General features: G+C 51.0%; 1 protein-coding gene across 3 annotated transcripts in view; it reads right to left on the bottom strand.

Moving 5' to 3' along the window:
• The window catches only part of OTOF (otoferlin), a 114853-nt gene that overhangs the window by 36710 nt on the left and 54740 nt on the right, over positions 1-23403 (bottom strand). For all 3 annotated transcript variants that reach the window (XM_064709991.1, XM_064709989.1, XM_064709990.1), the window contains 15 exons: positions 22457-22583; positions 21870-21924; positions 20506-20637; positions 18841-18903; positions 17939-18023; positions 16258-16417; positions 14868-15054; positions 12537-12723; positions 11177-11400; positions 9430-9538; positions 8797-8980; positions 5592-5712; positions 4474-4574; positions 2777-2867; positions 1032-1148 (listed from right to left, as the gene is read on the bottom strand). In XM_064709991.1, the coding sequence (XP_064566061.1) occupies positions 1032-1148; positions 2777-2867; positions 4474-4574; positions 5592-5712; positions 8797-8980; positions 9430-9538; positions 11177-11400; positions 12537-12723; positions 14868-15054; positions 16258-16417; positions 17939-18023; positions 18841-18903; positions 20506-20637; positions 21870-21924; positions 22457-22583 (1943 nt within the window). The remainder of the gene's footprint in view (positions 1-1031; positions 1149-2776; positions 2868-4473; positions 4575-5591; positions 5713-8796; positions 8981-9429; positions 9539-11176; positions 11401-12536; positions 12724-14867; positions 15055-16257; positions 16418-17938; positions 18024-18840; positions 18904-20505; positions 20638-21869; positions 21925-22456; positions 22584-23403) is intronic.

The following is a 23403-nucleotide window of genomic DNA, read 5'->3' as shown; positions in this document are numbered from 1 at the left end:
AGTCCTCACATCTGGGCTGGGTCAGGACCAAGGAAGGCCTGGCTGAAACCAGGGATGGAGCTGGGAGCTTTCCATGAGAAACGGAAGCAGGAGGTGGAACAGCTGCAGCTCCATGGAGGGACAAGAACCCCCTGTGAGCCAGTCCTAAACTGGAAAAATGTCATAGGAATATTCTGGAGCCTGAAGGGGCTCCAGGAGAGCTGGAGAGGGACTGGAGACAAGGGATGGAGGGACAGGACACAGGGAATGGCTCCCACTGACAGAGGGCAGGGCTGGATGGGATATTGGGAATTAGCAATTGTGCCCTGGCAGGGTGGGGAGAGGCAGGGCAGGGCTGGAATTCCCAGAGAAGCTATGGCTGTCCCTGGATTCCTGGCAGTGTCCAAGGCCAGGTAGGACACTGGGGCTTGGAGCACCCTGGGACAGTGGGAGGTGCTGAGGTTGGATCTGGATGGGATTTCAAATCCCTTCCCATCCAGTCTGGGATTTGATGTGTCACCTTCCAATTCTTGATTTCCCAGGGATTCACAGGATCCCTTCACAACTGGGACTGGCTGAAACATCTCCAGCTCTTCTGCAGGAGGACCCAGCTCTGTCCCTGCCTGGGAAACCCTTGAATTTCTTTTACATCGGCTCATTCCCACCCAGGAGTGCACAGGGATCATGGGGCAGCTCATGGACTTGGAATGGCTCCTTGCAGAGGCACTTCTCCTGATCTTGGAGGTCTCTATCCATCCATCCATCCATGGAGCCATCCATGGAGCCATCCATCCCATCCATCATCCCTCCATGGAGCCAGCCATCCATCCATCCATCCATGGAGCCATCCATCCATCCATCCATCCATCCATCCATCCATCCATCCATCCATCCATCCATCCATCCATCCATCCATCCATCCATCCCTCCCTCCCTCCCTCCCTCCATTCCATATCATCCATTCCATATCATCCATCCATTCCATCCCATCCCAGATTTCTATCTCCACAAGCTGCCCCAGCCAGACCCACCTCTGCCTGTGAGGGACCCACCTCGTCTGCCAGGAACCGCAGCTTCTGCAGGAAGTTCTGCACCAGCTTCAGCTTGTCCTTCATGGTGTTCCTCTTGACCTGGGAGCGCAGGGTCGTGGCCTGCTGGGCCATGTTCTCCTGTGGACACAGTCGGGACATCAGGACACAGCTCGGACCAAGGAAAGGCACCTCAATCCCACCACATCAGGGTGGACATCTTCAGAAACCCATAAAGGTGTCACCCGAGCTTGGAGAATTTTGGGGTGGCTTAAAGAAAGTGTTGCCCTGTTCTTCTAAAATTCTTCTAAGCCTTTCGATGTTTACATTTTTGTAATGAACTTTCTCACACACTTTTCATGTAAATAATGATTGGTTTTCATTCCTTTCTGGGGGAGGAGAGAGTTGATGGACTGTTGGTTTGACCAGTGTGGTTGGAGAGGTGGCAATTTCATCCTCCAATCCATGGCCACTTTTGAAATTCTATAAATATTGGAGTTCAGAAATAAGCTGCCCCTTTTTTGCCTTGGACATATCAGAGTGCAAGTGTCATTCATTTTGTGTCGTATGGTGACAGGAAGGTGCCTCACCCACTATCACCCAGCACGTGACTCTTGGAGCTTCCATGTGAACATGGAGAATTTAACAATTCCTGGCTCTTGAGGATGCAGCTGGCCACTGGAGTTGGTGACCTTGGCCATGCCAGCTGGAGAAGCCACCAGGTCCTTGTCAAGCTCTCCTGAACATCCTTGGCAAGGAGCAGGGCCACCAACCCCAGACCTCCGTCCCTGGAGCAGCTCTGCCTTGTGTGGTTCCCAAAATCACCCCCAAATCTCTGTCCCAGGGGCAGCTCTGCTCTGAAAGGATTCCCAAAATCACCCCAAACCTCTGTCCCAGGGGCAGCTCTGCTCTGAAAGGATTCCCAAAATCACCCCAAACCTCTGTCCCAGGGGCAGCTCTGCTCTGAAAGGATTCCCAAAATCACCCCAAACCTCTGTCTCTAGGGCAGCTGTGCTTTTTGGGGTTTACAAAAGTCACCTCAAACCTCTGCCCCAGGAGCAGCTCTATTTTTTGGGGTTCCCAAAATCACACCTAAATCTCTGTCCCTGGAGCAGGTCCACTCTTAAAGGGCTCCCAAAATCACCCCCAAACCTCTGTCCCTGGGGCACCTGTGCTTTTTGGGGTTCCCAAAATCACCCCCAAACCTCTGTCCCTGGGGCACCTGTGCTTTTTGGGGTTCCCAAAATCACCCCAAACCTCTGTCCATGGGGCAGCTCTGCTCTGTAGCGCTCCCAAAATCACCACAAACCTCTTTCCCTGGAGCAGCTCTGTTTTTCTGAAAGGGATCCCCAAATCACCCGAAAACTGTCCCTGGGGCAGCTCTGCTCTGTGGGGTTCCCAAATTTACCTTTCCAGCTCTGTGCTCCCAAATTTCTTTTCAGTGTCTGATGTAGGGGAGCCAGCAGAGACCCAAGTGACACCTGGGACTTGGGGTCAGAATTAAACCCCAAACCCCTGACCTACAGGGACTGGAAACCAACATGTCCATGAACAAAATTCCTGCCCCTGATCAGGAATCCTCCTCCGCTTTTCCCAAAGCTTCCCTGAAAATTCCGTGCCAGGGCCTGCCCACCTTGCCAGGGAACAATTCCTAATTTTGAATATCCCTCTGGCAGTGGGAGCCATTCCCTGTGTCCTGTCCCTCCATGCCTTGTCCCCAATCCCTCCCAGCTCTCCTGGAGCTCCTTTAGGGATCGGATCTCACTCACCAGTTCCCTCATGCAGGATTTGAGCCTCTCCCGGTCCAGCCTGGTGCGGGACGAGTGGTGCTGGTCCTTGTCAGCCAAGGTCAGGAATCGCCTGTGGGAAAAGGTGATTCCCATGGGAATCCTTCCCAAGGTTCCCTTCCCACCCCACCAGTGTGGCCACATCCCTGGAGAACGCTCAAATTCCTGCCAATCCCCACAAAACTGTGGATGAGAGGCTGGTTTGCACTGCAGACTCAGAGTCAGGAAGGGACAGTCGGTGTCATCAGGTGTCACCAGGTGCCACCCAGAATTCCCAAAATTCACAGAGTCAACAGGTTGGAAGAGACCTTCAAGTTCATTGAGTCCAACCCAGCCCCAACACCTGAGCTAAACCCTGGCACCCAGTGCCACATCCAGGCTTTGTTAAACACATCCAGGGATGGTGACTCCATCACCTCCCCCATGAAACCCAAAATTCCCAGAATTTCCACAATTCACAGAATCACTGGATTGAAAGAGACCTTCAAGACCATCAAGTCCAACCCATTCCCAACACCCCAACTCAACCCTGGCTCGCAGTGCCACATCCAGGGTTCTCCTAAACACATCCAGGGATAGTGACTCCACCACCTCCCCGGTCTCCGGGAATTCCCAAAATTCCCAGAATTTCCACAATTTACAGAATTACTGGGTTGAAAGAGACCTTCAAGATCATCAAGTCCAACCCATTCCCAACACCTCAACTAAACCCTGGCACGCAGTGTCACATCCAGGGTTCTCCTAAACACATCCAGGGATGGTGACTCCATCACCTCCCCCATGAAACTCAAAATTCCCAGAATTCACAGAATTACTGGGTTGGAAGAAACATCCAAGACCATCAAGTCCAAGGCAGCCCCAACACCTCAACTAAACCCTGGCACCCAGTGCCACATCCAGGCTTTGTTAAACACACCCAGGGATGGTGACTCCATCACCTCCCCGGTCTCCGGGAATTCCCAAAATTCCCAGAATTTCCACAATTTACAGAATTACTGGGTTGAAAGAGACCTTCAAGATCATCAAGTCCAACCCATTCCCAACACCTCAACTAAACCCTGGCACTCAGTGCCACATCCAGGTTTTGTTAAACACACCCAGGGATGGGGACTCCACCAGCTCCTTGGTCCCCAGGAATTCCAAAAATTCCCAAAATTCCCAGAATTTCCACAATTTACAGAATTACTGGGTTGAAAGAGACCTTCAAGATCATCAAGTCCAACCCATTCCCAACACCTCAACTAAACCCTGGCACTCAGTGCCACATCCAGGTTTTGTTAAATGCACCGAGGGATGGGGACTACAGCACTTCCCTGGGCAGAACATTCCAGAACTTTATCACCCTTTCTGTAAAGAACTTTTTCCTAATATCCAAACCTAAATTTCCCTTGGTGCAGCTCAAGGCTGTGTCCTCTGGTTGTGTCAGTTCCTGGAGAAGGAGCCCAACCCCACCTGAGCACAGGCACCTTTCAGGCCACCAGCCTGTGGGGGCCACAGGACTGAGGTGTCTCCCCCTGCTTTGGGGTGTTTGGGGTGCAAATGGAAGCACCAAAAGATCCAGCATTGTGCTAGTGCCATGGAATGTCATTGTCCTATCATCCCCAGGACAGGGCATGGTGAGGTGACATCCCCTGGGAGCAGGGACCTGGACAGGACCATCCTTCCCACGTGTCACTCACAGGCAGCCGCTGCTGAGCTCCTCCAGGACCCCACGGAGCCGGCGCTCCGGGTGCGGCTTCTCCGTCTTGATCATCTCCTGCACATCGTTGAGACCCTCCTCCTGCGGCACCAACGGGGACAGTGTGAGGGACAGGGGGCTGGGAACCGCCTGGGATCACCTGGGGTCATCTGGGTGGGCTGGGAATCACCTGGGAATCATCTGGGATTACCTGAGCTGGGAACAATCTGGGGAGCACCTGGGCTGGGAAACTGGATCACAAGTGTGTGTTGGTTCTTCTGGTTATCTAGGATCACTGCTGGTGAAACCTGGGATCACCTGGAATCACTGGGATCACTGGCTGGAACTACTGAGATCGCTGGGATCCTGGCATGCTGGCATCACTGGATCACCTGGGCTGGGCTGGAAATACCTGGGATCACCTGGGAATCACTTGGGATCACCTGGGGATGACCTGGGATCACCTGGGCTGGGAACTACCTGAGATCGCCTGGGATCACCTGGGCTGTGCTGGGCATCACCTGGGATCATCTGGGATTACCTGGGCTGGGAACCACCTGCGGATCAGCTGGGCTGGGCATCACCTGGGATCACTTGATCTGGGAATCACCTGGGATCATCTGGGATTACCTGGGCTGGGCTGAGCTGGGAACCACCTGGCCTCTCCACCCTCACAGGGAAGAATTCCATGCCAATATCCTGCCCAAATCTCCCTTTTCCCAGTTTGTACCCATTCCCTGCGTCCTGTCCCTCCACGTTTGTCCCCAGTCCCTCTCCAGCTCTCCTGGAGCTCCTTTAGGCTCTGGAAGGGGCTCTGAGCTCTCCCCAGAGCTTTCCCTTCTCTGGCTCTGCCACATGAGTGCTTCACCCCTCCAGCCCAGGTGACACAGCCTCCCCACCCCTGCTCCCTTGTGTGGGGACATCTGGGTCTGACCCTCAGAATTCTCAAGGAGCTGTTGGAATTTGATGATTCCTCACTGGGAATGTTCCCCTTATCAAGCACTGTCTACCCCTGCTTTGCTTTTCCCTGGCTGTGGCTGTGCCTGGTGCCAGCCCCGTGTCCCAGCAGTGTCCCCTTGTCCCTCCACCCCTTCCTGTCCACCCCTGTCCATCCCTGACCAGCTTGTCCGCGATCTTGTCCATGATGTTGGCATTGTAGAGCCGGCGCCGCTGGTCCTGCCACCAGCTCCGGATGTAGATGCAGGGCTTCTTCTCCAGGTAGGGCAGGTAGAAGTAATTCCTGCAAGAGGAGGCAGGAGAGACACTCCATGAAGGTGCCAATCCTGGCCTGGGGCAGCCCCCGTCCCACCCCTCAGCCAGGAGGCAATGCAGTGGTGGGAAGGGGGATATGGGGGATCAAGAGTGGGAAGGAGGTGGCCTCAGCTGCATCCTGAAGAGCAGAGGCTCCATTTTTCCCAAGGCCATTCCCAATGCCAGGCCCAGGATGGATGGGTGCAGTGCCATGGGGCTGCCCCATCCATACTGGGAGTGTCCAAGGCCGGGTTGGATGGGGTTTGGAGCAATCTGGGATGTGGCAGCAGCTTTCTGGTCATAGAGAGCAGCAGACAAATTTCCCAGGCATAGTTCTGAGAAAAGTCTGTGAGAAGATCAGAGAAAAGAATGATAAACAATTCTTATCTTAACCTGCAGCACCTGGTGTTTGTGAATATGTGGGATATGTTATGGAGATTTGTTTACCAAAGGGTGGTTTCTTAATTAGCCAATGGTGATGGTGTTTAGATTGAAGGACCAATCAGGTGCAGCTGTATCATAACTGTCTATAAAAGCATTGAGTTTCTTAATAAAGATTAATCTGTAATCATGGAGTCTATGCTAATTATTACCTGACCAGGTAATACTGAGACAGAGGGATGTGTTGGGGCTGGAACTGGACAATCTTTAAGATCCCTTTCCACCCAAACCATCCTGGGATTCTGGAACCTCCCAATTGCTCCAAGCCCTGCCCAACTTGTCCATGGAACAGCCGAAGGAAGGGTGATCCACACTTTTGGAATGCTGGCCGTGAGCCAGGATCCAGCACCTGGAAAGGGGAATCCTGTTCTGCTGCACCTGGAAAGGGGAATCCTGCTCTGCTGCTCCTGGAAAGGGAATCCTGCTGCTCCTGGGATCACCAGGAGTCACATCCAGCTCCAGCCCTTCCCGGCTGTTCCCACCAGATGTCAGCAGAGCCCCGTGGTTGAGCAGGGTGGGGGACAGCTGCCAGAGGAAGGAGATTTTTGGATAAACAGAGTGGGAGAGGCCCCAAAAAAATTGGAACTTCTATTTTCCCCTTGGGATTCAGCTCGAGAAGGAGGTGAGGAACAGAGGAGGGAATTCCAGGGGGATTTATCTGTGCTGGATATTGATTAAAGCAAGGGAGGGAATTCCAGGGGATTTATCTGTGCTGGATATTGATAAAAGCAAGGGAAGGAATTCCAGTGGATTTATCTGTGTTGGATATTGATGGAAACAAAGGAGGGAATTCCAGGGGGATTTATCTGTGCTGGATATTCCTGGAAACAAGGGAGGGAATTCCAGGGGGATTTGTCTGTGCTGGATATTCATGGAAACAGGGAGGGAACACGAGGGAGACTTTTCTGTGATGGATATTCAGGGAAACACAAAAGGGAGGGAATGCCAGGGGATTTAACTGTGCTGAATATTGATTGAAACAGGGAGGGAATTCCAGGGGGATTTATCTGTGCTGGATATTGATTGAAATGGAGAGGGAATTCCAGGGGGATTTGTCTGTGCTGGATATTCATGGAAATAGGGAGGGAATTCCAGGGAGATCTGTGCTGAATATTGGTGGAAACAAGGGAAGGAATTCCAGGGGGTTTATCTGTGCTGGGTATTCATAGAAATAGGGAGGGAATTCCAGGGAGACACCTATCTTTACTGGATATTTTTTTCCCAATTGATTTAATCAGACAGTGAATTCAATTAGCACCAATCTGCTGCTAAAACTTGATAAAAATCCACTTTAATTAAATCTCATCATCTTAAATCCAATTATCTTTCTTGGTATGCAAATCCAGACCTCCCCGGGCACATCTCAGGCAGAAGGTTTAAGCCTTTTTATCCCAATTTTCTGCCCAATGCATTTGTAGATTTTTCCAGCAGTTTTTCCATCTGGGATCTCAACACTGCCGAGGTCACCACTGACCCATGTCCCTAAAACAGGACAGTCCCCAGGGGCCACACAAGGTGGACACACTGACATGTCTGTGACCAGTGGGACACACAGACCACACAAATCTAGGTGGACACACTGACCAGTCTGTGCCCAGGTGGACACACAGACCTGTCCATGCCCAGGTGGACACACTGACCACACAAATCCAGGTGGACACACTGACCTGTCTGAGACCAGGCAGCACACAAATCCAGGTGGACACACTGACCTGTCTGAGACCAGGCAGACACACTGACCACACAAGTCCATGGGGACACGCTGACCCATCCATGCCCAGGAGGAGACACTGACCCAGTGCCCAGGCGGACACGCTGACCTGTCTGTGACCAGGTGGACACACTGACCACACAAATCCAGTTGGACACACTGACCTATCCATGCCCAGGTGGACACACTGACCACACAAATCCAGGTGGACACACTGTTCATGCCCAGGTGGACACACTGACCAGTCTGTGCCCAGGTGGACACCCTGACCTGTCTGTGCCCAGGTGGACACACTGACCAGTGCCCAGGTGGACACACTGACCAGTGCCCAGATGGACACACTGACCACACAAATCCAGGTGGACACACTGACCTGTCTGATAGTGGAACCTTGGAAAAAGTTAAAGATAGAATCTAAAATGTTAGGCTTTGTGCTTTCCCAGATCAACTGCACCTGCGTAAGCAGTATGATATATTATATAATTGTTAGATGTGATGATTGTTTAGTTATTACATCATAATAATAATAATTTAATTATTATTAATTAATTATTAATTAATAATAATTTAGTTATTACATTATTATAATAATTACATTTAATTATATAATAATTAAATGTAATTAATATATAACCATAAGAAGAATAGTGAGAAACTATGTTGGAAATTCAGAGAGGGGCTAAATTTATGTATACAATAGAACAATATAAGTTTAATAATTAACATGAAAGTTATGTAACGATAGAGTATAAAACATGATCATTTCGGATGTATGGTTGGAATCAGATTTGGGTTGAATATACCCCGATTCTCAGAGCTCTTAATAAAAAGCACCGCATATAATCCCCCGTGATTATGTGTTTTTGAACATGTCCATACCCAGGTGGACACACTGACCAGTGCCCAGGTGGACACACTGACCTGTCCGTGACCAGGGGCTTCATGGGCGGGGATGAAGAAACAGAAACCAGCTCTCCATCCTCGCCAACTTCATCATCACTGGAATTCTGGAGCAGCTCCGACTCCTCCTCGTCCCCATCCCCTCCCTCTTTCTTCCTCCTCAGGAGAGGTTTGCTGGAGCCATCCACCTGGTTGCCATAGTTACCTCGAGGAGAAAAAAAAAAAAAAATAAAAAGTGTACTTGATTCACAGGGTTTTAACTCCCAGCTCTGGGATTGAATTCAGGTTGGCAGAAGTTTTCTCTGCTGAAGTCACAGAGAACGTTGGAGTTTGACTTTCTGGAACCACATCCAGGAGCTGGAAATTAGGGAGAGGTGTCTGTGCCCTGCTCCTGCCCCCTCTCAATCCCCTGGGAATCCCCTGGCATCTCTGGAGGGTGAAACCAGGATGGAAGAGAGGGATCAGCTCTACTGGGCAGAGCCCAGCAGGCACAAAATGGGATCCCACATCCCTCATGCCCACGAAGGAGCCATTCCCTGCTCCCCAAACCTGCTCTAGCAGGGGTTGGAATGGAAAATCAGGAATAAACCCCACCCCCAGCTTTGGATTCTGATTTTCACCACCATCACAACTCCCCCCCAGAAAACAACCAACCTATGGTGACCTCAAAGTTAATGGGTTTGTCCCCAATCTTCCTGTCGATCATGGTGGCCTCCAGGAAGGCTCCGAAGAGGAAGAATTCCTCCATCTTCCCACTGCAGTTCTGAAGGAGAAAAGAGATCCCAGGGCTGAGGGTCGGGGTCAGAGGGAGAGACACATCCATCCCTCAGGATGCCATTTCCAAAGGGTTTTGTCTCCCATCTCCTGGCTCGTTGTAAAGAGTCTTTAATTGAAGATTTCCTTTTAATATCTTTTAATTAAAGATAACCTTGAGCTGGGTTCAGGCACATTCAGGAATACAAGCCTTGGTTCAATTAATTGATCAAACCACAAAAATCCAGGTGCCTGGATGCTCCCATGGAATTGGAATGGTTCTGTTTCCAGGTGGTTTCAATTCCCCTGGACTGGGAAATAAAGGAGATTGGTTCTTGGTTTCTGATTGAAACCTTGTTTTCTGATTGAAACCCATCCGGATAAGAGTGGGATAACTGGAATTAGGGGATGACTCACTGCCCATGAGTAATTCCCTCTTGGAGAAACATCCCTAGGCTCAGGAGATGATAGAAATCGTGGAATGGTTTGGGTGGGAAGGGACCTTAGAGATCATCCAGTTTCATGGGCAGGGTCACCTTCCTCTATCCCAGAGTACTCCAAGCCCTGTCCAACCTGGCCTGGGACACTTCCAGGGGTGGATCAGCCACAGCTCCTCTGGGAAAGCTGTGCCAGTGACAAACAATGTCACTCTGACATTCCCAGTGCTCCTAAGGGAAGTGAGCGCTGGAATGAGCCTAAAACCTGAAATCCGGCAAGATTTACTTCCGTTGCTCTGTGAGATCCGGAACAGCTGGGACAACACTTGAAATCACAAAATTCACAGAATTCACAGAATCACAAGGTTGGAAGAGAACTTCAAGATCATCGAGTCCAACCCAGCCCCAACACCTCAGCTAAATCCTGGCACACAGTGCCACATCCAGGCTTTGTTAAACACACCCTGGGATGGTGACTCCACCACCTCCTTGGTCTCTGGGAATTCCCAAAATTCCCAGAATTCACAGAATGACCAAGTTGGAAGAGACCTCCAAGATCATGGAGTCCAACCCAGTCCCAACACTTCCATTAAACCCTGGCACCCAGTACCACATCCAGGCTTTGTTAAACACACCCAGGGATGGGGACTCCACCACCTGCCTGGGCAGAACATTCCAGAACTTTATCATCCTTTCTATAAAAAAACTTTTTCCTGATATCCAGCCTAAATTTCCCTTGGTGCAGCTCAAGGCTGTGTCCTCTGGTTCTGCCTGGAAAAAGAGCCAAGCCCCACCCGAGCAGAGCCACCTTTCAGGGGGTGTAGGGAGTGATAAGGTCACCCCTGAGTCTCCTTTTCTCCAGGCTGAGCACCCCCAGCTCCTTCAGGGGTTCCTCACAGGGTTTGTGTTCCCAGCTCCTCTCCAGTCTCATTGCCTCCTCTGGACACATTCAAGGATCGCAAGGATCTCTTGGGAACGTCCTTCCCAAGCTGAGGAGCCAGAACTGGGCACAGCACTCAAGGTGTGCCCTCACCAGTGCCCAGTACAGGGGCAGAATGACCTCCCTGCTCCTGCTGGCCACACCATTCCCGATCCACGAAAATCGTAAATTCATGAGACCAAAGGTAACAATCCAATATTCCATAAACCCCAAACTGTCCCCAGGATCCTGTGGGGTTATGGGAACACCTGTGGGGTCACGGGGCACTTACATCTGCCACCGCCGTGGCCTGTTCCACCTGGACCTCAGTGGAGCTGTTGATCTCGGGGTTGGTGGTGTCCAGAATCTCCACGGCCAGGCCCAGCAGGAGCCGGGCACGGAAGGAGACGCCCTCGCCCAGGCCCTCATTGAGCTCCTGGTGCTCGTCCATGAGGGTGTAGTTCCGCGTGGAGCCGTACATGTTCACCCAGGCGGGGCCGAAGGTGGGCAGGAAACCTGAGGGGGTGGGAAGGGGATGGAGAGGGAAAAGGGAATGTCTTGGCAGCCATGGTTGGCATCACTTTCCTGGTCTCTGTGTGGTGACACAGACTGGGATGTGTTCTTGTGTGTCCATGGATGTGTGGTTGCTGCCATCCATGGAGACAGTTTTCAGGGAATCCCAGGATGACTTGGGTTGGGAAAGAGCTCCCAGATCATCAAGTCCAACCTGATCCCCACCTTGTCTCCAGCCCAGAGCACTCAGTGCCACATCCAGGAATTCCCTGGACACCTCCAGGGATGCGCACTCCAAACCTCCCTGGGCAGCCCCTTCCAAGGCCTGAGCACCCTTTCCATGGGGAAATTCCTCCTGGTTTCCAACCTGGCACAACCAGGGTGAGTGGAAGCATTTAAGTCTTTCACCTCAATCTCCTGCCAAATGCATTTGCAGGAGATTTTTCTGGCAGTTTTTCCACCCGATCCCAGCACTGCCAAGGCCTCCACTAACCCGTGTCCCCCAAATGGATGTTGCCACATCCAAATGGCTTTTAAATCCCTCCAGGGATGGAAACTCCACCCGTGCCAGGGATCAACAGCCATTTCCAGGAAGGAATTTTCCAGATATCCAACCTGAGCCTGCCCTGGCCCAGCCTGAGGCCATTTCCCCTTGTCCTGTCCCTGTTCCCTGGGAGCAGAGCCTGACCACCCCTGGCTGTCCCCTCCTGTCAGGGACTTGTGCAGAGCCACAAGGTCCCCCCTGGAGCCTCCTGGGTTTTTTGGGGGAAATTTGCAGGGAAGGCAGTGGTGGGAACTGCAGATCTTTGGCAATTCCCCATTTTGAGGTTCAAGGAAGGAGAACCCCCCGTTAGTCCCTTTCCAGTCCCACATCTGGTTTCCCATCTTTGCCCTCAAATGCTCATCTATCCACGGAATTTTTGGAAGAGAAAATTGTCCAGGGGTGTCTTTGCTTTCAGGTATTGGCTGAAGGTTTGTGACAAATCTTGGTTTTCAGGGCACTGGCCCAGGAACCTCTCACATTTCAGGACATCAAGGTCTCTCCTGATTAGCACCCAGGAATTCCAGGGGTGGGAAGGAGCCTGGAAAACTTTGGGAACTCTGCCTCTGTAACTTTTATGCCCCCACTTCAACTTTACCTTTGTCCCCCTCATTGGAGATCTTCCTCAGGTCGATGAAATGGGTCCCGATGGCCACGTCGTTGACCTTGTCCGAGTCCCGGATCTGGATCTTGATCCGCTTGCACAGGGGGGGAAACATCTCTGTGAAGATGATTTGCTCGTTCCAGAGGGGCTCGTAGCTGCTCTTCTGTATGGATGTCTTTCCCTGGGAATCGAGAGGAGATGGATATCAGACAAGGGTTGAGTAAGAGATGAGAGATGTGGGGACTCCAGGCAACTCTTCAAAATGCAGTTTATTGTATCCAAGGTGTTACAGCAGTCCAGGGTTGTGGGATGTTGGAACCCTGGATGCTGAGAATTTTGAATTTTCTGTGCTGAAAGGCACAGACCCGCAGGAGAGCACTGCATTTGACCTGGAGATGTGGAGAAGCCTTCCAAAACTGATTAATAGCACCAGGATTACAGATGTGGAGTTGGTTAGAGGTTTGTGATATCACAGGATGAAAAAACTTAGATTTGGGGTTTTAGTATATGGTGATACATGGGAGTCAAGATGGAGAATTTTGGGTGTGGATTAGATGTCTTTTTTGCACCTTCTTCCTCACGGGTGTGGTTCGTTTTCTCTAATTGGGTGAAAGATGTCCTGACAGATTGATGGAGAATTTTGGGTGTGGGTTAGATGTCTTTTTTGTACCTTCTTCTTCTTCACGGATCTGGGTGGTTTTCTCTAATTGGATGAAAGATGTCCACATTGTGGGTTTTGGGTGATCATAATTGGGTTAGAAGCATAAATAATATAGATGTCAACTGTTTATTGGGTAACTGGGACTTAAATAGCCTTGAGTAGACACCATTTTAACTCACATCTTGTGACTTTGTAATAGATAAGGATAATAAACTTCAGAGTGAGTCTCCTGAGTATTATTTGCCCTTGCCTTGGAGCAAGAAAGATTTCCTGGATTTCCAACATGGGTGACAGAGCCACGCCTACAGATGTCAGATCCAGCTGCAGACAAGCTTGAAAACCCTTTAGTTCTGGTTACATGGCATTATATATTTTTCTTTGCTGAGCATCTTAATACATAATCAACCAATCAATACCTTTACTATTACCTATAACCTATCACAACGAATCTCATTACCATACTATGGTCAATACTATCCAGCCACATGATTTAGAAAGTTACAGTTTAAGCTTAAAGTTGTTTTTCTTGCAGTGGAAAATTCTTTGATCTTTTTTATACTTGCCACATCAGCATGTTGCTTGTCTCTGGAATCTTTCTGCTCTGTAAAAACATCTTTTTGTTTGCGATCAGCTTATCCTTTGCTCTAAGTCATAAAATCTCTTTCCAACTCGACTTAACCTTTGCTTTCTTAGTTGTATAGCAAGACTGGCTCAGCAAACCTCAATTTACACATCTATTATTCTTCTATATCAAAACTTGCTTCCATATCTATTTCATTCTCAGGTTCTACATTCAGAGATCTTCTGCCAAGCACACATATCTGTGAAAGTTTCTTGTCACACTTTCATCCTTCTCAACAGGTTGGATCTCACAAACCATCCCTCACCACCTGAGCTGCTCCCTTCCACCACTCTGCCCTCTCCTGAGTGAGGAATTCTCCTCCTCAAATGGAGAGGGCTCAAACCCATCCCAGAGAGCGAAAACAAGGTGACACCACGCCCATCTCAATGTGCCAGGTGACACTACACCCCTCTCAACATGCCAAGTGACACCATGGCCATCTGGATATGCCAGGTGACACTACACCCTTGTTGACGTGCCAGGTGACACCACGCCCCTCTCAATATGCCAGGTGACACCACGCCCATCTCAATGTACCAGGTGACACCACGCCCATCTCTTATTGGACCAGGTGACACCACGCCCATCTCAATGCACCAGGTGACATCACGCCCTGCTCTATGTGACATCAATGCACCAGGTGACATCACACCCATCTTGACACACCAAGTGACACCACGTCCATCTTCCTGTGTCAAGTGACACAACACCCATCTCAACCAAGGTGACACCACGTCCCTCTCGATGTGCCAGGTGACTCCATGCCCATCTCAACGCACCAGGTGACACCACACCCATCTCAATGTATCAGGTGACACCATGCTCATTTTGATGTGCCAGGTGACGCCAGACCTATCTCGACCAGGTGGCACCAAGCCCATCTTGACATGCCAGATGACACCACACCCATCTTGATGTACCAGGTGACACCACGCCCATCTCAAGGCTCCAAGTGCCACCTGACTTGCAAGGACTACCGAGACCATCTATGGCCACCTACTGGTGTCACCTCCTGTGGTCACCCTGGCACCTCCCCGCTCACCTTCTGCCCCGCGAAGGCCACCTGCACGTAGGGGTCCACCAGGTCCTTGTTCTCGCCGATGAGCGCCTTCTTGACGTTGGCCATGATGCTGGTGTTCATGCGCGGCAGCCCCTCGGCGCGGTAGATCTTGATGTAGAACCGAGCCCACTGCCGCTCCGGAGGGACCCCGTCGGGGAGCAGGAGGTTCCTGGAATGTCAGGATGGGGCTGGGAACAGCTGCTGGGGTGGGATGGTCAGTGAATCCCATCCCAGCTGGATGGGACAACCTCCATCCAAACTTTGTGGTTCCATAAACAACCAGAGAGGAGCTGCTCCATTTTCCGAGCACTGACTCCTTCTGTTTCCACTCCATTCCACGGAAATGGAATGAATGGGATTTTGGAAGAGTTGCTTTTTCCTTATTAAGGGGAGCTCGGAGGATTATTTTGGGGATGAAATTAACTCCATCCATTGGGGTTTTTTTGGGTTTTTTTTTTGTTTTTTTTTTTAATATGTGGCTCTCCTCCTCTGCAGGAATAGATGGGAATGCTGCGAACAAAATATTTCTAGGGGAATTCTAGGAATTGCTGGAGTTGTCCATGGCTGGTGGAAGGTGTCCCTGCCCATGGCAGGAGGGTTGGAACAAGGTGATCTTGAAGATCCCTTCCAAAGCAAACCATTCCAGGATTTTAGGAATAAGTAGGAGAACATCACCACTACAGCATGGAATGAAGCCCAAAGTTCTGGAGGTGGTTCCTCAAGCCCCAGCAAGCCAGGAAACCTGTGCTGGTGGTTTCTGGCTGTTGATGGCTGGACTCAATCCCAGAGGTCTTTCCCAACCTAAACCATCCCTGGATTCCATGTGGGGAGAGCCTCAGAGGCAGATTTGAAACAGAAATATTCATTCAGGTTTGAAATGGAGATAAATCTGGAAGAGTTTTGGGGCTGGAATCAAGCCTTAAAGCTCCTGATTTTTGTTCCATGACCCTTGAGATGTTCTGGACAGTCCAAGATCCCTGTTCACACACACAGCTGGGGAAACCCCATCCAGACTTCCCTGCTCTGCCTTGGGGTGTGAGATCCCATCCCATTATCCCATCTCATCCCATTTTCCACCCATCAGGAACATCAGGGGACATCAGGCTGGGTGACACCAGGCTGGTGCTGCTGGAGAGTTCAACCACCAGCAGATGGTCTGACCCCACAGGAAGGACAACTCTGTACTGGAGATCACCTGGAATTGCACCAGGACCACGCATTCCCTCCCAGAAAACCACCGGATTGGTCCCTCTCCCTTTCACGGCTCAGGGTTTGCCACCAGGTTTGGATCCTGTGATCCCACCCAAGGGAAGGAGAGGTGGAAAGGATTCCTGAGGGACCCAGGAAGAAGCAGATCCCAGCAGATCCCTACCCTTCGATGTCATCCTCCTCCGTCTCATTGGCCTTGTGCGGGGTCTTGATGTTGTCCCCTTTGCCCACCACAGCGATGTCACACTTGAGGTAGCCCTTGAGGCCGGCTGTGAGGTCCTCGGGGTCGGACAGGATGGCCCATTTGTGGTAGAACTGGTGCTCTGCAACCCAGGGGACAAGAGAGACCTTTGTCACCACCAGACACAGCCAACACCACCAGGACACGGCATTCCATGGAGTGGGACCTGCCCTGTGTGTGAGGGATCCAAAAAAAACCCTGGAAAATCCACTGGGAAGGGGTGCCTGGTGTTGGAGATGGAGACACAAGGGGATAAGCTGGATGAGGGTGGAGTCTCAAGTCCCCACCCTGGAGGGGTTTAGAGCTGTGTGGATGTGGCACTTGGGGACGTGGGGCAGTGATGGTGGCCCTGGCGGTGCTGGGGATGGTTGGACTTGCTGGTCAGCAGCTCTAATCAACCTCTCCCTCTTTTCCAGGCTTGGGTGAAATGTGGGGCAGGATCCAGCCCTGGACATTCCTGTCTGGAATGTTCACGTCCTGCCTGGGAATGTCACCCAGGGCTTCTTCCAGGGCAGGGCAGGGATGGACACCAGCACAGCCAGGAGGGATCTCAGGGAGATCTGGAGATCTGGATGTCAGGATCAGGGAGATCTGGGAATCTGTCTTGGGAGAGCTGGAGAAGGGAAGGATCCAGGGAGAGGTCAGAGTCCCTTCCATGGCCTCAAGGGGCTCCAGGAGAGCTGGAATTTGGGCAAGGGCTGGAGGGGCAGGAGGCAGGGAATGGCTTCCAGTGGGAAAGGGGATCTTGGGATGGTGGGATCTTGGGAAGGAATTCCTGGCTGGGCTGGAATTCCCAGAGAATCCCTGGCATTGTCCAAGGAAAGCTTGCATGACTTGGGGCTTGGAGCAGCCTGGGATAGAGAGAGGTGTTGGAGATTGAGGGACACTCAGGATACATCTTGAGCGATTTTTATGGAATTTGGGGATGGAAAACGGAAGGGAAACCCTTCCTGGAGTCCCAAATTTCCCAGTGAAGCCCCTGGATCCCAAAATTCCTTCCCAGAGAGGAGTAGGGATGGGGATGGATCCAATCCCAGGCTGGGAGAGCTGGGAATGTGTGACAGGATCAGGAAAGGATCCAGGGAATCCCTTAAGGGGCTCCAGGAGAGCTGGAGGGGCAGGAGCCAGGGAATGGCTTCCAGTGGGAAAGAGGAGCTTGGGATTGTGGATCTTGGTAAGGAATTCCTGGCTGGGCTGGAATTCCCAGAGAATCCCTGGATCCCTGGGAGTGCCCAAGGCTGGACATTGGGGCTTGGAGCCACCTGGGACAATGGAAGGTGTCCCTGCCCATGGCAGGGGTGGAATTAAATTATCTTTAAAGCCCCATCACACCCAAACCATCCTGTGATTCCACAATTCCAGGATGGGATACAGACCCTTCTCCAGAGGTGTCAAGTGCTCTTCCCTGACCTACAAGTGACTCCAGGTGACTTTTTATATCTTGGATATTTACACCTAATCATTTTCAATCAATTTCCAATCATTTAATGCTTGGAAAGCATTTTCCAAGGAGTCCAGGCCCTGCCTGACTCCTCTGCTGGGAATTTTACGCCACTGAGCAGCTGCAGGTGCCTGGGAATTGTTACAAACGACATTCACGTACCAGGCTGGGTGTAAACGGTCCCAACATCCATCTTGAAGGACCCAACCAATGTCCCGCTCCTCAGGAGGTTTTTGGAGTGGATCACCTGGGAATCAAGAGGGGAAAACCACTCAAAAATTCCCCCAGGACCTGAGAGCCACAAAGCCATTCCAGAGGTTTCCAGGGTGGGATGGGAAAGGAGCTGAGGAGTTTTCCTTGGTCTGGGGAGGATTCAAGGACACCAAAAGGCCCGGTGGGGTTGGCAGGTCCTGATTAGTGGAATTGCCAGGAAGTTTGTATTTGGAATGAACAAAAAATGCAAAGAAATTAATCTTTGGAACAAGATCCCTTTTCCAGCCACAGCAGGAAACACTGGGATATTTAACTGGGGGAAGAGCCTTTAAAATGCTCAGAATTTGAGGAAAAATGGGAGAAATTGTGCAGCCAGTCTGTGCACAGGGATGGATATGGATGATCCCAATTAATGTGCCCTAATTGGGCAGGGAATCTGGAAGTCTTGTCCATCACCTTCCTGGTTTTGAGTGGACTGAAATCTCAGCTTTCCTCTCAGCATTCCCAGTCCTGGATTTCCACAACCGCTCTGATACCCCAGCAATTTCCCTGGCTCTAGAAGGTCTTTCTTCTCCACAAGGATAAATAAATAAATTCCAAGGTCTGGTTCTAATAAATAAATTCCAAGGTTTGGATCTCTGGAATACCAGAGATCAACCCATGAAGGGACACAGGGAATGCAGGAGATGTGTGGAGCCAGGAATGAGGGTTGGAACAGAAAAATAGACTAGGGGTCTGCAGAAGAGAATTCCTGTTGGGAATCTCACATCAAGGACCTTAAATCCATCCCAAAAATGGGTGGTTTGCTTCCAAAGCCCCCCAAAAAGGACAAGGATATTGGGGTCACTTACGGAAAGCTTGATGATCTTGTCGAACATGACATCAGGGGGGACGTGGAAATCGAAGACAAAATACTGGAAGGAAAAGAGGAATGGTGAGGGAATGCATCCATCAGGATTGAGAACCCCCTGGAGAAGCTGTGGCTGCCCAGGGGTGCCCATGGCCCAGCAGGGATGGATCCCTGTGATCCCAACATTGAGCATGGGACCACATGGATCACTGATCCCCCACCAAGTGTGGGGAGCCAATGGAAGCTCAGATTTCTTGGAAAACCTGGGGATCATTGATCACAAAATTCCAGAGGGCAAAGGCTTCATTTCTGCTGTGTGGTTTGAGGTTTCACCTTATTCCAGCAGCAATTTAACACAAAAAAATCCCATGGATAAGAAAGAAATCACTGGATTGAGGGTGGAGTAGCCCAGAGGGATTGAAAACACCCCAGAAAAGCTGTGGCTGCCTGGGGACTGCCCATGGCCCAGCAGGGATGGATCCATGTGATCCCAACACTGTGCATGGGACCACATGGATCACTGATGGGGGATGTGGGGAGCCAACAGAAGTGAAGATTTCTTGGAAAACCTGGGGATCATTGATCACAAAATTCCAGAGGGCAAAGGCTTCATTTCTGCTGTGTGGTTTGAGGTTTCATCTTATTCCAGCAGGACTTTAACCCAAAAAAGACCCCACAGATAAGAAGGAAATCACCGGATTGAGGGTGGTGTAGCCCAGAGGGATTGAGAACCCCCTGGATGCCTGGGGGAGTTCCTGCAGCCCATGGCCCAGCAGGGATGGATCCATGTGATCCCAACACTGATCCTGGGACCACATGGATCACTGATCCCCCACCGAGTGTGGGGAGCCAATGGAAGCACAGATTTCTCGGAAAACCTGGGGATCATTTGTCACAAAAATCCAGAGGGCCAAGGCTTTTTTTCTGCTGTGTGGTTTGAGGTTTCACCTTATTCCAGCAGCAATTTAACACAAAAAAATCCCATGGATAAGAAAGAAATCACTGGATTGAGGGTGGAGTAGCCCAGAGGGATTGAAAACACCCCAGAAAAGCTGTGGCTGCCTGGGGACTGCCCATGGCCCAGCAGGGATGGATCCATGTGATCCCAACACTGACTGTGGGACCACATGGATCACTGATGGGGGATGTGGGGAGCCAATGGAAGTGCAGATTTCTTGAAAAACCTGGGGATCATTGATCACAAAATTCCAGAGGGCAAAGGCTTCATTTCTGCTGTGTGGTTTGAGGTTTCACCTAATTCCAGCAGCAATTTAACACAAAAAAATCCATGGATAAGAAAGAAATCGCTGGATTGAGGGTGGTGTAGCCCAGAGGGATTGAGAACCCCCCGGATGCCTGGGGGAGTTCCTGCAGTCCATGGCCCAGCAGGGATGGATCCATGTGATCCCAACACTGTGCATGGGACCACATGGATCACTGATGGGGGATGTGGGGAGCCAATGGAAGCACAGATTTCTCAGAAATTCTGGGAATCATTGATCGCAAAATTCCAGTGGGCAAAGGTTTTGTTTCTCCTGTGTGATTTGAGTTTTCTCCTTGTTCCAGCAGGAATTTAACACCAAAAAACCCCAAGGATAAAAATAAATCACAGGATCAAGGGTGGAGTAACCCGGAGGGGTTGGAGCAGCACCAGGGCTGGACCCACCTCATTGTAGTAAGGACAATTGGTGGATTCCTTCATGGACGTGTATTTCTTCTCCTCCCCCACCTCCACACACACCACAGGGTCCATGTTGAGCCCCACCAGCTGCCGGGCCTCGATGACGGTGATGCTGACCTGGGGAGAGGAATTCCCAAATTTCCGCATCCCGGGAGCAGCTCCAGGCTGCCTTCTCCCACCGCCCCACCTCTGACCAAGGGGAATTCCCAGTGCAATGGGGTCTGCTGGTCCCACTGGGATACAGGTGAGGAGGGGCTGGCAAGGGTGTGGGAAGCAGGAGATCCCAGGAATCCCGGTTGCTCCAGCCTCATGGTGAGGGTGCTACACCCAACGTGGAAAATCCAATGGATTTAACCCGAGCTGTGGAATCAGACAGACTGAACCCATTGGCTTCACTTCTGCTGGAAAATCCAATGAATTCAACAAAGCTGTGGGATCAGAGAGACTGATCACATTGGCTTCACTTCTGCTGGAAAATCCCATTTTCTGCTGGAAAATCCAATGGATTTAACCCAAACTGTGGGATCAGGGAGACCGATCCCATTGGCCTCATTTCTGCTGGAAAATCCAATGGATTTAACCCAAACTGTGGGATCAGAGAAGCCGATCCCATTGCCTTCACTTCTCCTGGAAAATACAACGGGATTTAACATGAGCTGTGGGATCAGAGAGATCAATCCCATTGGCTTCACTTCTGCTGGAAAATAACGGGATTTAACCCAAGCTGTGGGATCAGAGAGACTGATCCAATTGGCCTCATTTCTGCTGGAAAATCCAATGGATTTAACCAAGTTGTGGGATCAGGGAGACCGATCCCATTGGCTTCACTTCTGCTGGAAAATCCAAAGGATTCAACCAAGCTGTGGGATCAGAGAAGCCGATTCCACTGGCTTCACTTCCATTGGAAAATTGAAAGGATTTAACCCAAGCTGTGGGATCAGAGAGACCGATCCCATTGGCTTCATTTCTGCTGGAAAACACAATGGGATCATGGAGTGGTTGGAATTGGGAGGAGCTTAAAGCTCAATCCATTCCACTCCCTGCCAGAGGCAGGAACACATTTTGCTACCCCAGGTTGCTCCAAGGAGAAATTCCAGAGACAACCTCAAAAAGAGCTTAATTTGGGTTTAATTTGGGCTTAATTTGGGCTCTCTGGGTTTTACATGCCGGACAAAAAACCCAGTCAATGGCTTAATCCTGAGTTTATGGCTCCACCAGTGAAATTCCAGCTCTTGGGATGCCCTGGATCCAAGCCCAGTGAGTTGAGACCCACCAGGAACTCGGTCCCTGCAAACGGTGTCCCCAAGCCCAGGTCGTGACCCTGAGGGCCACACTCAGGTGTCACCTACCTGGTAATCCATGGGCCTCCCGGCACTCGGCTCCATCCTGATGTCGGGCTTGGACCTTGGGAGAGGGAGAAGAAACCTTTGGTCAAACCACGGCTGGAATTCATGGAATCATGGAATGGTTTGGGTAGGGGGCACCTTGAAGATCATCCAGAGCCTGACACCACCAATCCAGGTTCTCCAAGCCCCGTCCAATCTGGCCTAGGACACTTCCAGAGATGCAGCAGCTGCAGCTTCTCTGGGAATTCCATCCCAGTCCTTCTCAGGGAACAATTCCTAACTTCCAATATCCCATCCATCCCTGCCCTCTGGCAGTGGAAAGCCATTCCCTCTGTCCTGTCCCTCCAGGTTCATGTCCCAAGTCCCTCTCACTACAAGAGCAGGGTCACCCTCAATGCTCCTCCAACCCTGGGAGCTGGGAGGCTCCACAGAACTTTGGTGATCGCTGCTGTGGGTCAGATATTCCAAAAAAAAACATCTCACTGGCTCCATGGGACAATGATTTCCAACATTCCCTGTGTCAGGGATCACTCATTTTTGGGATGTCAGTCCTCACCTCCCGCTGGCACAATCCCAACCCCGGATCTCACCTTTTGTTGGAGACATTGGTGGTGACAGCGGTGACAGAGGCCAGGGAGATGGTGTCTGGCTCCAGGCCTGCTCCGTATCTCATGGCCTTTCTATCCAGGTCTTCTGTTTCCAGAACAGCCGGATCATCTGCGGGAAGGGGACAAAGGAATGGCTCCGGTTTTCATTTCCACCGGTGAATAATTAAAGGCTGGGAGAAGGGAAACCAATCCATCCCCTCGGCTGGGAGCACAAAAACAATGGGGACCAGGTCGGGTCTCGGGCAACCTGCTCGGAAGAGGGGTTATCAAAGAGATGACATGGAATTCCATCCGGGCAGAATTCCTGTGGAGGGTCTTAAGGAAGAAAAATAAGGAATAATGACAGAACCCTGAATTTAGGGGGTGAAAGAGCATTTGAGGAAGAGTTGGAGATCTGAGGAGTGCATGAGTTGGTGCAAAGACAACCAATTCCCTGGTTTTGAGGAGAGAGGGGTGAAAAAATGGGAGAAATGGGTCATTCCAAAAAGGAAAATCTACTGCAGATCCCCTTGACACATCCCCATGCCTGGGTTTCTATTGGAAGAAGTTGCTGGAATGTTCCTTTCCTGAGGGAAAGGGGGTCCTGGACTCAGCCAGGAGATTAAGACTGAGCCAGGAGCTGGGAATTGCTGTCTCCAGCTCTGGGCTCCTCGGCATGGGATGATCATGGAGCTGCTGGAGTTGGTCCAGAGGAGACCACGGAGCTGCTCCAGGGCTGGAGTCCCTCAGCCATGGAACCAGACTGGGAAAGCTGGGAATGTCCAGCTGGAGAAGGGAAGGATCCAGGGAGACCCCAAAGCCCCTTGCAGGGCCTAGAGGGGCTCCAGGAGAGCTGGAGAGCAACTGGGGACAAGGGATGGAGGGACAGGAGCCAGGGAATGGCTCCCACTGGGAAAAAGGAGCTTGGGGTGGGATCTTGGGAAGGAATT

Source organism: Zonotrichia leucophrys, chromosome 3 (assembly GCF_028769735.1).
Source record: "Zonotrichia leucophrys gambelii isolate GWCS_2022_RI chromosome 3, RI_Zleu_2.0, whole genome shotgun sequence".
NCBI lineage: Eukaryota > Metazoa > Chordata > Aves > Passeriformes > Passerellidae > Zonotrichia > Zonotrichia leucophrys.
The sequence above is the reverse complement of the archived record's forward strand: the minus strand, read 5'-3'. Positions and strand labels throughout refer to the sequence as shown.